Raw genomic sequence first — 14,631 nt, forward strand, 5'->3', positions numbered from 1 at the left:
TACGTACATACAGTAGAACCACAGATGCTTTGCTTGTATATGAAATACCAAACACTTTGCCGCAAATGCTCCCACTTTGCGTGTGCACAGAACACAGTGCAGGTATTCGCCCATATGCAGAGTTGTACATCTCTTGGTGGCCTTTCTGCTTGATAGTCTTCTTCAGCAGTGCACACTTGAACCAGCCTATGCTTGGTGCAAAGAATGTACCTGGAAGCATGCATATCTACACATAGAATGTTGCCTATGTGAGAGCGACTAGCTCAGTTACGCCTACTGAGTCGCAAATAGAAATGCATCACATGTACTCGCTTACACTTGTTTCCAGAGCACGCGCAGTGTGAAAAACATGCAATATGTGCTCCGCAAACAGGCAAACATTCATCTCTGCACTGGCCCATTAGTGTGAATATATTACAAGCACAAATGTATCAATTAATGTGTAAGTGCTGCCACCACCTAAAGACTTAATTTCAAAGTGCCGGTGCAGGCACCTAAAGGCTACCAAAATCCTGCTCCCTGTACTGTCATCATTCGTGATGCTGTCAGCACAGAGGAAACAGAGATAAAGAAAATAGTTGCTGAGTGAAGTGGGGCTGGTAAGTTATGGGTGTGAGGGTGTTGGTTACAGCCAGGGAGAGAGAATGGGTCTATTGGAAGTGACAAACAGACCCAGGTGAGGCGGAAGCGGAGGGGCCGCTGCAATACTTGTCCAGAGTGCAAAAATGTGGAAGTGTAGCTCTGCCAGATGGGGATGTGTATGCCAGGAACGACAACAAGTTGATGGTGTGAAATTCATATAGATACAGATGTATCTTTGCTCATGGAGGGATCTATTCATCATCAATTAATTTATACAAAAAGCAGGTGAAAATTAACATTTTTAGTTTTTTACATACTGTTGTATAAATTGTCAGGGCCATTCATCAAGTTCCAAATAAGCATTTTTTTTAGGAACTTGATGGTGTTACTGTACACCATCCTGAGATGGCGTACAGCCCCCGATAATCTTCACAGACTACCGTTTACACAGCAGCCTGTGAAGATTTGCACGGCAGCCACTGCAGCCTGCAAAGCTCCCTGCTGTATCTGCAGAGCTCCTGGAATTTTGAGCTCCGAGGCACCACAGCCCCGTGTCTGACTCACCTGCTCACGTTCCTCCTCCCATCCAGGCTCCATGGTGCCGCTCTGGGTAGGGAGAGGAGACAGGTGAGAGTGACGGGGGGGTGCAGAGGGGAGAGAGGACAGAGCGCACACCGAGGAAAGGATGTGGTGGATGGGACACAGCAGCAGAGGAAGGAGAGATGGAGAGGGGAACAGACAGACATCCGGGAAAGAATGCAGGGGAGGAGAGATGACACAGAGGACACCAAGGGAAGGGGGGACAGACCAAACACAGAGGAAAGGATACAGGGGAAAGAGATTATACAGAGGGCAGTGGGGTTAGCGAGGGGCACAGACTGCGGGGTGGTGGCTGCAACTGAGGACATGGGGGGGGCACAGACATCAGCGGGGAAATACATAGGGACATGACAGGTGTACGCGAAAAAGTATCACTTTTCCGAAAAGCTGACTCCGCAAAAAGAGCAGCTTTTCGGAAGTGATAATTTAGTTAATGAGGTGTAATGAATTCCTCCGAACAGTTTTTTAAACTCGCAGCGAGTTTAAAATATAATTATCACAATTGATAATTATGTAATGATAAATTGACCCCCTAGCTCCAATATGTCATGCAAAGTGATATGTTTGATGCCAGTGAGCCGCTTGGTCCAGTGCAACTTGGCTAGTGTTCGATGTCTTTTTTTGGAGGTACCAGGAGACTGTGCTTTTTAATCTGATATGTGACACCCAGGGGCGTTTCTATAATGGGGGCGGGTGTGCGGTGCACACGGGCCCCCCAGGTCCAGGGGGGGCCCGCACTGCACACACTGCACCTATATTTTGTAAAACTCACCTCTCTGAGGTCCCGCGTCAGGTCTCCCAGTGCTGCTCAAATGCCATAAAATGGTCGCCGCGGCCATTTTTCCGGCATTTTGCGCATACACCGTGAGGAAATTGATGTCAAAATGGTGCAGTGCCATTTCCCCGGTGATCTTCGCTTGCGCAATAGACTCCGGGTACATTCTAGTGCCCAGACTCTATTGATTCTGCAGTGGCCGGCAAGCCGCGTCAGTCGGCTGCCGGTCGCCTGAGTGAGAGGACGGCCCATGCGGGGGGTGGACATGGGACCCCTCCTCTCTAAATACGCCCCTGGTGACACCTGTATATTTGTATGTACTGCAACTGAGACTGTAAAAGAATTTGGCAGGGAAAACTGCCGCTGCATCGTAGCACATCACCTGGTGAATGAGAGACTCGCACACAGATAAAAGCGCCACATATCAGATTAATCAGCGCAGTCTCCTGGTGCATCCCAGTCATATAGCATTATCACTTAGATGCATTTTCAACATAAATGACCCTAAATAGACGCCCAATGCTAGCAGAGTCTCACGGGACCAGGCGCGCTGAGATGGGCTGTTTGGCGTCACTACGGCAAAGATGAGAGAGGTCACATCTGTACCTGCATCTTTCTGTTTCAGTTTGACAGGTGCCTCACATCACTACTAAGGTCCTGCTTCAGTGGTGGACGCAGTGTCGAGATTTGTGAAGTGGAGCAACTTTTTGTTGCTGCGCATGTGCGAAAGTCCAAGAAACCCCTACGGCGCATGTGTGCCAGTGTACGCTAAGGCCGCTGTTGCGAACGGAGTCACTTGTAATAGAGCAGGAGGTGGACAGCCATGGTTGACCCTGGGAGGTGGCTGAAGTGAATGCAAAAAGAGGCTGTCTCATTGGTGTGTATGGAAGTGTCATGGGTGTGTCAGTAAACGTGGCTGCATTCACAGACACAGAGCAGCAACTACAGAGGCCATGATTAGAGACAGTCCAGAAGGAGATACTGCACTGGCCATAGGGGGTCATAAGTGCTGATGGTCATGGAGATGGTGTGCTGATGTTGGAGTGTTTGAGTTCAGCAGCTGATTTCCACGACAATTGAAAGTGGACGTGGCACGGCTTGCCTTCTCCGGTGCTCGCAATTACACAAGGCAAAGGCTGTGGCCAGCATTGGAAAGAAATAGCAACCATCACGGCATTAGCGTCCACTTCTGAATCGGGCCCTATGTTCTAGTGGGGACTCTGCTTACTATCTTACACTCAGTCTATGACCTCCCACTGGCATCCATTTCCCTCCACATGTCATGGCACATGCTCTGTCACATCTTACACAGCTACATAAGTGGTCAGGTGACTGAACCCCACAATATGAAGACATTCATTTCCTGGGGATCTAAAGGTGCCCATACACGGTGCGATATAGCAGGCAATCTGACTGACTGGTACGATTTGGCTGCTATATTGTACCGTGTATGGGCGGCTTAAGCTTGTTGTAATACACTTGCCTACATCCATACCATATGGGTCACCTCCATACGGTGTAAGACATGAATAATGGTCACAAAACGAGGCTCTGGCAAGAAGTGCTTGTATGTGTCTGTTAAATAGGCACTGGACAAACGTTTGGCTCTATGGCGATCTGTTGCAAGTACCAATCCATATTTTTCATCTGCCAATATTTCCTGGCACCTGTACATCGCACTACAAATGCTTGTGTTCTGCCTACAGTATGTGTATTTGATTTCACCCAAACAAAGGAAGCAACATTGCAGCAGTCTTTTATGTATATAATATTTCTACCTCCTATTGACCGGTGATCGTGGTTGAGCGTTACATTCATGGGTGTGCGGCTTCCTAATGGATCAGTGAACAGCTGAGCTGTAGGCCTAGAATTTCTGCCGCCTGAGGCTGCAACTGAACTGCAACTAAACTAACCTAAACATCTGTATACAACTAGTGTATTACAGAGATGACAAGTATTGTCACTCCAGCCATTTTTATTTTTTACAATTAGGCAGAGAGCAAATGGAAAATTCAAGTTTTAAATGAATTGCCTACAGTTATCAACATCATTATAGGTATACAGTAGCTTGGCTTTCAAAGGTGGTAAGTCTGTTAGTGGAGTCTGAAACTTTCTAAATGTTCACATTTCTTGTATCTATCCTTTGTCTACATAACCCTATGACATATATGCTTTATAATTTATATACAGATTAGAGAAATTCAGTCTTCATACATACATAGTTAGTTAGAATTTGAACTGGTTACAATACAAGATAAAGAGAAGCAGATTCTAACCTACAATTTTTTATTACAGAATGTCGGGTTGTGAAATCTACTTCTTACACCAAGCTTCCTAACATACCACGCAGGAGTACGACTAAGAGCCCAGGGCCATCCAGACGCAGCAAATCCCCTGCATCAACCAGTTCAGGTAGGTACCACTGGATTCCTGACATCTGTTTGTATATTTTATTTCCCCAAGCTTAGCTGTGTCATGTGTACAATAAACTATCTCAGAAATGTAATACATAGGCTGACCAGTTTAGGCAACTAACTCTCTTTATATTGTACCCGCTTCATGCTAGTCTGTTAGAGTGCTTTTATTCTGCATCATACGCAGAGTGTTCCTGCTGTCAGCATCAGGGAACTGGGCTAAGTGATGAGACTCTGATTGCAAGTAGAGGCACAGTATGAAGCATACATACAGTGCATCTGTGCTGTCCGTTCCTGCTCTTGTAATGCAGTGACTGTAAGACGAAGAGCAGGTGATTGGGCAGTGTGTCATACTGTGCTTACTCTTGCAATTGGTTCAGGAGCATGGTGGCTCCTGGCTCCACATCCTGAAAAAGGCTATGTACAGTAAGGAGTCTGCCTAACCCTAACCTCCCCCCAGTGGCACCTAACCCTAACCCTCCTGGCGGGTGCCTAACCCTTCCTCCCCCCCCAGGGGTGCCTAAACCTAACCCCCCCCCTTCCCCGGGGACTTTGCTGTTACTTACCCGTCTGGACGATCGGGATTGTGGAGCTTCGAGATGCCGGCATTGGTATCCTGTTCACTGTCGGAATATCGTCGCCGGCACTCCGTCCGTCAGCAATGTGACCGCATACCCTGATGAGGGCCACTTGCAATTCATGGGCTGCCTATAGGGGAAACCTTCCCAGGCTGTATAGTACTGTGCTGATTGATGATTTGGGGAGATGGGCATGCTGCCCAATTTTTACATTATTTATTTGCTTGTACTTCATACAGTGCCAGTTCTTTCAGCTAAGAGACAGAACTGAGGACTATGGTAGGGAGAGGGCACGTACCATTATTGCTTCAGTGCCAGCAGCCCTAGGAAATAACCTAGATCAGAGGTGTCTCAATGATTTTTATGCAATTATGGTGCTGATTCTGAGCTGAATGCAGAAGCGCCTGCGTAATTTTCCGTAGCCGCGTCTGTCATATGCTAATTCCAACGGCGACTTCATTAGTACTGAGACGCCCACTTGCAGCTTCTTACGGTGGTGCAGTTCCGTCGCACCTCCGGAACTTGCACCAGCCTATGGCAGGTGCAGCTTCCCCGTCTGAGTATGGTGTCCTGTGTGAGCGGTTGTGCTTCTTTGAACGCAGCCGCTTTCAGCTACATGGGAGTGACATTCCCACCCTGTATTATCTCCCAGGTCACCCACAGAACTCCACAGACTTCGAGCCTGATTCTGTACTGCGTATCGGACGAATGCCAGAATTAAAACATCGGCCAGCTGTGTGCGGCATCGACACTGCGTGCGACTCAGAATCGGGCCCAATATCTCTATTTATTTACAGTTTTATTGGAGTCTAATTACAGTGTAAGTTTACAGGTGTTTGTCATGGTAAATCCAGTAACCTAATGTGGATAAGGGAATGTGACACATGGGCCAAATATAGATAAACATTAATGGCATCCTGGTATTTCAGTAGGAAAACCAAGGACTGCTTCAGTGTGTACCCAGACACTTGCTTTCTAAGGAAACCCTGGCCTGGATACAAAGGTGCTAGACACAAAGGTAGCCTTTTATCTGGGCAGGCCTGTAGCGAATACATAAGAGCATCTGTATCATGCTTGTATTTATTTAGGAATGAAAAGTATACCTATTACATATTGCCAGTTATTTGTATTATTTGTACGCAGAGGCTCTGCCTCCTCCGCCAGGATTTGTATTGAGACGCTCATTGGGGGCTTCTCAAATCCAGACGATTGTATACAAAGATGCAGCATCTGTCCCAGATCAGTCCATTATCAAATGGCCGCCAGAACTGAGACAGCGGATCATGTGCAACTACGTATGGGATCGCAGTCTGGGACACGCCCCCAAATCGCCTGCCACTATCCCGTTACCTCCCACAAATGCTCCCTGACAGACCATAACACTGATAAACTGCTGCCAAATTCTCACTGAGATAATGAAACGTTACACTTGCGCAGTGTGACTCAGACACAACGTTACACATGCGCAGTGTGACTCAGACACAACGTTACACTTGCGCAGTGTGACTCAGACACAACGTTACACTTGCGCAGTGTGACTCAGACACAACGTTACACTTGCGCAGTGTGACTCAGACACAACGTTACACTTGCGCAGTGTGACTCAGACACAACGTTACACTTGCGCAGTGTGACTCAGACACAACGTTACACACGCGCAGTGTGACTCAGACACGTTACACACGCGCAGTGTGACTCAGACACAACGTTACACACGCGCAGTGTGACTCAGACACAACGTTACACACGCGCAGTGTGACTCAGACACAACGTTACACACGCGCAGTGTGACTCAGACACAACGTTACACACGCGCAGTGTGACTCAGACACAACGTTACACACGCGCAGTGTGACTCAGACACAACGTTACACACGCGCAGTGTGACTCAGACACAACGTTACACACGCGCAGTGTGACTCAGACACAACGTTACACACGCGCAGTGTGACTCAGACACAACGTTACACTTGCGCAGTGTGACTCAGACACGTTACACACGCGCAGTGTGACTCAGACACGTTACACACGCGCAGTGTGACTCAGACACAAGTGCGGATCACCGATAAGTAACCCATCTGCGAAAACATCAAAATTGTATTCATCCCTGAATCCGGGCCAATGCTCCATATTTTCCTGTTTCACCTGATTTGTTGGTTTGTATGCCATCATGCCAAAGGTGTCACAGAATGAATAGATGAATGACTCACCTTAGTGTTAGCCATGACCTAGAATACAGTAACAGCCATCATCACTGATGGATTCACCCCAGTTTTCATATGTCAGTTTGATGTGCTCTGGGAAACCCAACGGATCTGAAAACAAATGCAGAACTAAATTTAATAGGGATTCTGGGCCTGATTCAGCAAGGAACACACGGTAGCAGATGCACGCACCCGCCCGCTGCGAGAATATGCTAATCAATGCATACGCACGGAGACCGCAACGCAAGATGCAGACGCTCAGCCCCATATTAAGACACCCATCTCCCTTTATTCACAGCCTGATCAGTACGCAAGATGGCGTAAACATCGGTAACATCAAGACCAATCGGACCCATACGCACAATAGTGGTTGATCTGACCTGCCGCAGGATTTTGGCCACTTCCTGTGTACAGCTACGGTGTGGCTGCATATGCCGCCGCACTGCCTTAATTATGCACGCCCCTATAATGGCGTTATAACGCCTGCGTTCGCCTGACCCCCCCCTATCACCACCCACAAACGGCACTTCCTGTCAATCAATATAAGATAGGCTCATGGTTACTGGACGCTAATATGTTTTTAGAGGCATTTCATAGTTTTTAGAGTTATTTCGAACCACTGGAGATAAGCACGCCCACTATGTCTTGGCGTGCGGTCGCTTTGTGTATGTAGACGCCCACCAGCCTGTCTTAAGACGCCCACTTGCGCTCGTCATCTCCAGGAAGTGTATGCAACCATGGATACATCGGGTACCATCGGAAGCGAACGCAGCGCTTGAGGTTGACTAAACCCTACCGCAAGCACTGCGAGCACTTCAGTGTAAAATTCAACCAGGTGACGTATACTATGACGCTGCCTGTTAATTATGCACGCCTCTGAAACGGCATTAAGACGCTCAGGCACGCCTGCGTTCGCACCTCCACTCCCCCCTTTCTAGTGGCCAGCCCCTGTTACCACCCACAAACGGCTTCTCCTGTCACTCACTCTGCTGGGCTGTCTATGCACAGCGAGCGTACGCTTCCCGATCTTTCGCACAGGCTCGCGCATGCACACTGCGATGCATATGCATGCGCAGAATGCGAGAATCGGCCAGCTACGAGCGAACGCTTCTTATCGCCCGGGTCTCAATCAGGCCCAGATTTCCTACTTATGAAGCAGCAAAACAGCTGCAGCAAGCAAATGCATCATAAAAATCTATGTTAATCTCTCCTATACCTGTCACATCAATTATTAATATCTAGACAGAAGCTGATTAGATATTAAGGAGAAGATTTAGGCAGTGCTCTTTTTCCTCGTAGCTGAAAGATACTTTGAAATATTGAAGCTCTTTTTTCCCCTGGCTATTTTTCTGCTGGTCTAGAAAGCTCGTACGGCAGAGTCTGCGCCGGATTGTCACAAAATAAAAAGCAGAGCAATTTTTATCTAATTATTATTTTTATTATAGAACACAAATGTACTTTCAGGATTTATTTGAAAACTAATCTCTTATAAAGCTGGACTGAATACAGCAGATGATTTTCCCATTCACCTTGCGAAGTATTAGAAGATAATAACTGTGCTTCATATAATTAATGATAATTAAACCTAATTTATTCATGGGGTATGTAATAATTTCTTTAATGTAATCAAAATGTTTTGAAGTTCATTTAGAATAAACGAGTATAATAACTTTAATGGCTGCATTAGTATTTTTGGCATACATTTTCGGTTATGAATGTTGCTCAACAATGTGTTGTGAGTTTCAGGTAGCATAATAAATACAGGTGACAGTATCCAAGCATATAGTACTGTGTACAAAAACATAACAAAGGAAAAACTGAGGTCTGTATCACGAAAACCTGGATGTCAGATGTGGCTCCGAATATGGCAGCAAATAGCGATTTTTAGCAAGCTCTGCTCGCGCAGAAGGTCATTTGTGCATTATTTTTTCCATAGCTCCGGGCGATTCTGAGTCAGACGGATGTTGACTGGATCTCTCCTTGCGCAAAATAATTAACATTTCTGTGCGCCAATGTTAGGACGCTAAGATTCATCTTATGGGAGTGTCGTGGGTGTTTAGCTAGAGGGCACAAGTACAGAGAAAGGAAGAATATGTCTGATGAATCTCTTGCCCCCTAGAATGGTTCAGATTCAAGCGACGATACTAATGGTGATGGTTACATCTGTGAACATAGTAACCGTGGGCAGTGCTGCTTCACACTTGCATCCGTACAGATGCTCACATTAGCATAAGGTAGTAGATCTGACTACAGTAAAGGCCCCCATACATCTGAGAAGTATTCACCGATTCTGCTGAATTTCCCAGATTTGGCGATCCCGACCAAAAAATGTTTGGGATCGGCAAATCTGTGATTTTTAACATGCAGAATTTCCCCGATTCCTCGACAGATCACCATTCATCGATGGTCACCAATCGGCATTTCCAGAAGGCAGATCGGATCGGGGAATGCCTCAGATCTATGGGTCCCTTAACTTTGCATTCAACTATTCCCCTATGTTCTAATTTGTATAACCTGGTAGTAGTAAAATATTACTCCACTCAATTCCTTAATTTTTATAGCAAACCCCATGACAGTCACACTATCTGCTCTGACAACTGACCAATCGGTGATGGGGAGGCTACAGCCATTCGGAAACATGTGCTGAGTGTATAACTGCTCCCATAGGCCATGCTTGCCAACATCCAGAAGTCCCTCTCCAGGTGGGGGCAGTTCGAGGTCTTGGCGCTACACAAAGGGTGGTGAGGCGGGGCATGGCGGGGTGTTCGTGTCATTGTGGCCATGCCCACCGCTGTACAATGCTGAGTTTACCGGTATTGTACAGCTTTGGGGGGGGCTACAATGGCGCAATTCGGCTTGAATTGCATCATCTGCTGTCCGGACTGCCGACTGTACTCCGTAAGTGGGCGGCTGGGGTAGAGAGGCGGTCGGCTCTGGGAGATTTGCCCACTCTTCTAACAATCCCTCTCGGAGCAACGGAGAAAACCATCATTGCTCCGGCACGGAGACAGCTGATCCAAAAATGACCTGTCTGTTCAAAAGTGTTTCAGTGCTCCTTTCAGAACAGTGAATCTTTTCAGGTCATGCATGTGCACAAGAGCCCTGATGTCCGACGGAAGGAGCCGGAGGGATCTGAAAGGATCCCTCTTTGCGACCCGGGTTAGCAGGAGCACTCAAGTTCCGAAAATATTGTATTTTCGGAGCTTGATGATTTCTGTCCCCATACTTGTGCATGGGGACCGTGGTCCTTTCCGCCAGAGGAAGGTAAGCAGGAGATCTCTATGCTATTTCCTGTTTTAGCTTCTTGATGAATGGCCCGTATAATTGCAGGTGAAACGGTAAAATTTTGCCTGCTTTTCTAGAAATTAAGTGACGATGAATAGACCCCTAAGAGAACTGTGAAAATATTTCAATGAGTGGATTTCTCCTTTAAAAGCACAGTTAAAACAACAAGGGAGTTTTCAGGTTTGTTGCAATAGCACAGGAATACTTATTCTGGCAATCTCCCTGACGAGTCTAGTCATCTCCCTGATTGCATCTTACCACCATAATGATACTATTATATAAAAAAAATAATAGAGATATATATATATTCAAATGGGATCATTAGTTATTATTTCCCTGCATTGGTTATAAGGCACAATGATCCCGATGGCTACAGGCATTTTCCGAAAATTATCAGTGTGTTTTCATCAACAAGAAGATCTTACTAACTGCTTTGGGGATCATTTACATTTGGATGTAAATTAATTTTGTGACACCCCTCTCAGATGTAGCAGTACACGTCCACATTACTGCCACACTCATAGGTGTTGCTTTCACAATCTCCCTGAAATGCTTTTTCAAAAGGAGGCAAGTATGCTGAGTACCCATCATCTTTACATAACCTTCAGCAGAAAGCACACCCACATGTGCTTTCTGATCCAGAGCTCCTGACATTGACGTACACTACATTATTTACAATACATGAATAAAGTGTAAAGTGTGGAGGATTGTACATATATGAATACTATTTAGTAAGGAACAGGACAGGAAACAATTGCAGCCTAGTGCTCCCCCACAGGCTTTACTGATAACTCGCATAACATCTTTAAACTGAAGACCAGAACTGAATAAATTAACTACTTCTCTCAATATGCTTTAATTCTCTTTGTCATCGAAAAATGAAATTATTTAAAATGTTTAAATTGGAACAAAAGGTAAGGTGTTATGTACTGTACGTTGCTAACAAACATTGTGACGTCAGGTCAATGTGAGCTAATTGTTATCTGACATACAGTACATTGTTTTGCCTACACAGTTGACGTCAGCTTCAGTCATTCCAATAGCATGAGTGTGTTATTATTATTGAAGCAAGTGTACTAGTGTACTACTACTGTGCTATTAAACTATATTGTGTAACATGCTATAAGCCCTAAAAGGTATGTCCCAGATTTTGTTGATTCAGAAGATTTATTAACATAAGGATGGAAACAAGTAAGACAAAGCAATGGGTGGTAATAGGATCCTGAAATGGACATTCATAGACATCTCTTCAGGTGCCTACACACTAGACGATATTTTACGTGATTCGCCCGATTTCGATGCATGGGAACGACAAATCATGTAAAATATGTTTCCACTCACGATGCCGATGCGCGTACTCGCTGGACGTACATCGCACCTTCAGTTGTTGCCTGCTGCAGGCAAGATTTGCCAATCTCATACACAATTTTGTGCAATAGATAGATTTTGTGCACGATGGATCTTAAATCAGATTGGACACTTTTTAGCACCATATCGTGTCCTGGAGAGCCGGGGAGAGTTCAAGGGAAATCACTCACGATACCGCATCGTGAGCACATCGTCTAATGTGTAGGCACCTTTAAACTATAAAATTAATATTGGTAGAATTGTTCATATTTCTAATGCTGGTCAATAGAGTTATACTAAATCATGGTTATTTCACCAGTTTGGCACCTACAGTATGTGTAAGATGAAGGCCACACAATGTCTGCCCAATTTGGTTGTTAACAGAATAAGACCATGGAATAGATGTTGCTTGGACCATAAAGTAGACATCCGTAGACATTGGTGAGGACTAGATCATTGTAGAACTGATATGTCAAAATATGGATATGAAAGAAATTGTACTTTTTCGGATGTCTGTCAATGTGAAAATACTTTGTGTTTTATTTTTGGATATAGAACTTTTTGATGGAGGCTGCAATTTGTCTATATACCACACTCAGACTATGAGTGACCCTCTGGTCGTCTTCTGCTCTCTCCTTTTCTCCTATCCCTCCCAACCTCCTCCTCCGCTCTAGACAAATCGCTAATAACTAAATAAAGTCATTCTATATGCCTCAGAGAAGGGGAATGGAGCAGCAAACATATATTAGAACACACAATGACTGTGAGTAAAGCTTTGCAGTACATACAGTATATAGTCCAGGTTTATATAGTGTAAATGTATTCCTTGTAGTCCATTATATAAATCATATGGGAAAGCCTTCTAAAACTTAGGGTTAGAGTTCATTTGAAATCTGGTGATCTACAATTATTCAAGTCTCTGTGTCATAAAAGTGACATTGGCCCTTTCATGAAAATCACGTTGGCCCTTTCAGGAAAGCGTTGCTTAGTATAAACTTGGCTGTCAATAATGCTGGCCACATCTAGCAGAAACTCATTTGTCTTCCGAACAGTCTAGAAGCTGAGCTTGCCCCAAGGATTTAAAATAAGAATAAATTGAAGAGAGTTAGACTGAGAAATGTGTTTTAATGCTTTGTTGTACTCCAGTGGTGTGCTAAATGAGAGATTTCATATTTCTCTAATACATGAAAATAATAATTCAAGCAGACTTTACACTTTAAAGCAGCAGTCTTATCTTTTTTTATGTTTCTTATCAAATATTCATGCAGTTTAGTTATTTTTTACATTTATGCCCAAAAAATCTGTATTATTAGATAGTATAACTCCTAATCCATCAGGTTTTATTTATAAAATATACTATGGATAATTTCAGGAATATATATAATCAACATTACCTGGCTAACTATAGTTTATCCATATCACGTCTGTTAAGACAGTGCACATATTAACTATACAGATGCGTCCACATACATCTTACCTCCGTGTGCTACAAGTCGCGTTAAACAATGTGTGAGCACCGTGCAACGTGGTAGCGAAGAGAGTCTTTTCGTGCGACTTTCTACCTTCAAATGCATCTTATTCACAAAGCTATGTAAATATGACGCGGACGTAGCTTTTGCTGATTAAAATGATATGCGGCATGCCTATATTCTGTGTGTGACTGCGGGTGTATCTGCATGCAAAATGCTATGTTGCAGTGTCACAGCCGCTGATACTGTAATATAGCATTTCGCATGCCGATACAGCCGCACACAGATTATAGACATGTCTGTCGCATATCATTTTAATCAGGAGAAGCTGCTTCCTATTGACATCACTTTGCGAATAAGATGCATATGAATGTAGAAAGTCGCATGAAAATACACGCAACGGTACCAAGTCACGCAAAGGGCATGGTGCGACTAAAAGGGCTGTTTAACGCACAAGGAAGTAAGATGTATGTGGACACATCTGTATTTCACCAGTGGTTTTAACCTTAATAGATTTGTAGGATACACAAATATAATATTTCATAGCTAACAATAAAATCCCATGTGACTGATTTAGTGTTTTTTGTTTTTTTTGTGATTTTACCAAATCATAGTTTCTATTATCAACATGCAGCTCTGCCATAGATTCATAATTAACGGTTATGAATTTGGAGGAGAAAACTAAACCAGTTTCTAATAGTTGATGATGATGATAATTGAGAATTGACAACAGGATGGGAGCCCGCGTTTAAGCACTGTGCTCTTCCTGGTCCGACTGAACTGAGGGTCCTCAGAAATAAGTGAATGCAAGTAAAAGTGGCCTGTAAATAGAAATTACTGGGCGCTTCAGTTTTTCAGTCTAACCGAAGGTGTAATCTGAGTGCAGCTCAGCCCTGTAATTACCAGAAAAAGAAAGAAGACTGGGAGCGCAATCAGGTTAAATGCAAATTTAATTGTAAAATTACAACAATTAATAAAAATTATATATTAAATCAAGATAAAAACATTTCATAAAAACGTGAAATAATATCACTTTCAAGAGAACCCACAGCAAACATTAACTGGATACTATAACCTGAACAGTGTCAGGTTGATGAGGGTATTGAACACTGTAGCAATGTGGAAATTGTTGATACAATGTAGGCACAATTAAGAAAATCCTGTATAGATGTACAGTGTAACACAGTCAGAGTTACCTCTGAAGAAACAGCCAGTGTGTTAGAGGCCAAGAACTCGTTAGGTGCCCTCACTTCCATTACCCATACATCGGGACCCCACAGCTTCTTCATCTTTGGTTTTGAGTGATTGGCATTACTACACACAACATGGCTGTTTGAGGTCTCACCACATGACTGCAGGTCCAGCGCTAACACTACC

General features: G+C 44.3%; 1 protein-coding gene across 3 annotated transcripts in view; it reads left to right on the forward strand.

Moving 5' to 3' along the window:
- The window catches only part of DCLK1 (doublecortin like kinase 1), a 454,917-nt gene that overhangs the window by 256,418 nt on the left and 183,868 nt on the right, over positions 1-14,631 (forward strand). For all 3 annotated transcript variants that reach the window (XM_088460208.1, XM_088460209.1, XM_088460210.1), the window contains exon 5: positions 4,253-4,369. In XM_088460208.1, coding sequence (XP_088316334.1) covers positions 4,253-4,369 — 117 coding nt within the window. The remainder of the gene's footprint in view (positions 1-4,252; positions 4,370-14,631) is intronic.

Source organism: Taudactylus pleione, unplaced genomic scaffold (genome assembly GCF_031769625.1).
Source record: "Taudactylus pleione unplaced genomic scaffold, aTauple2 ptg000043l, whole genome shotgun sequence".
Taxonomy (NCBI): domain Eukaryota; kingdom Metazoa; phylum Chordata; class Amphibia; order Anura; family Myobatrachidae; genus Taudactylus; species Taudactylus pleione.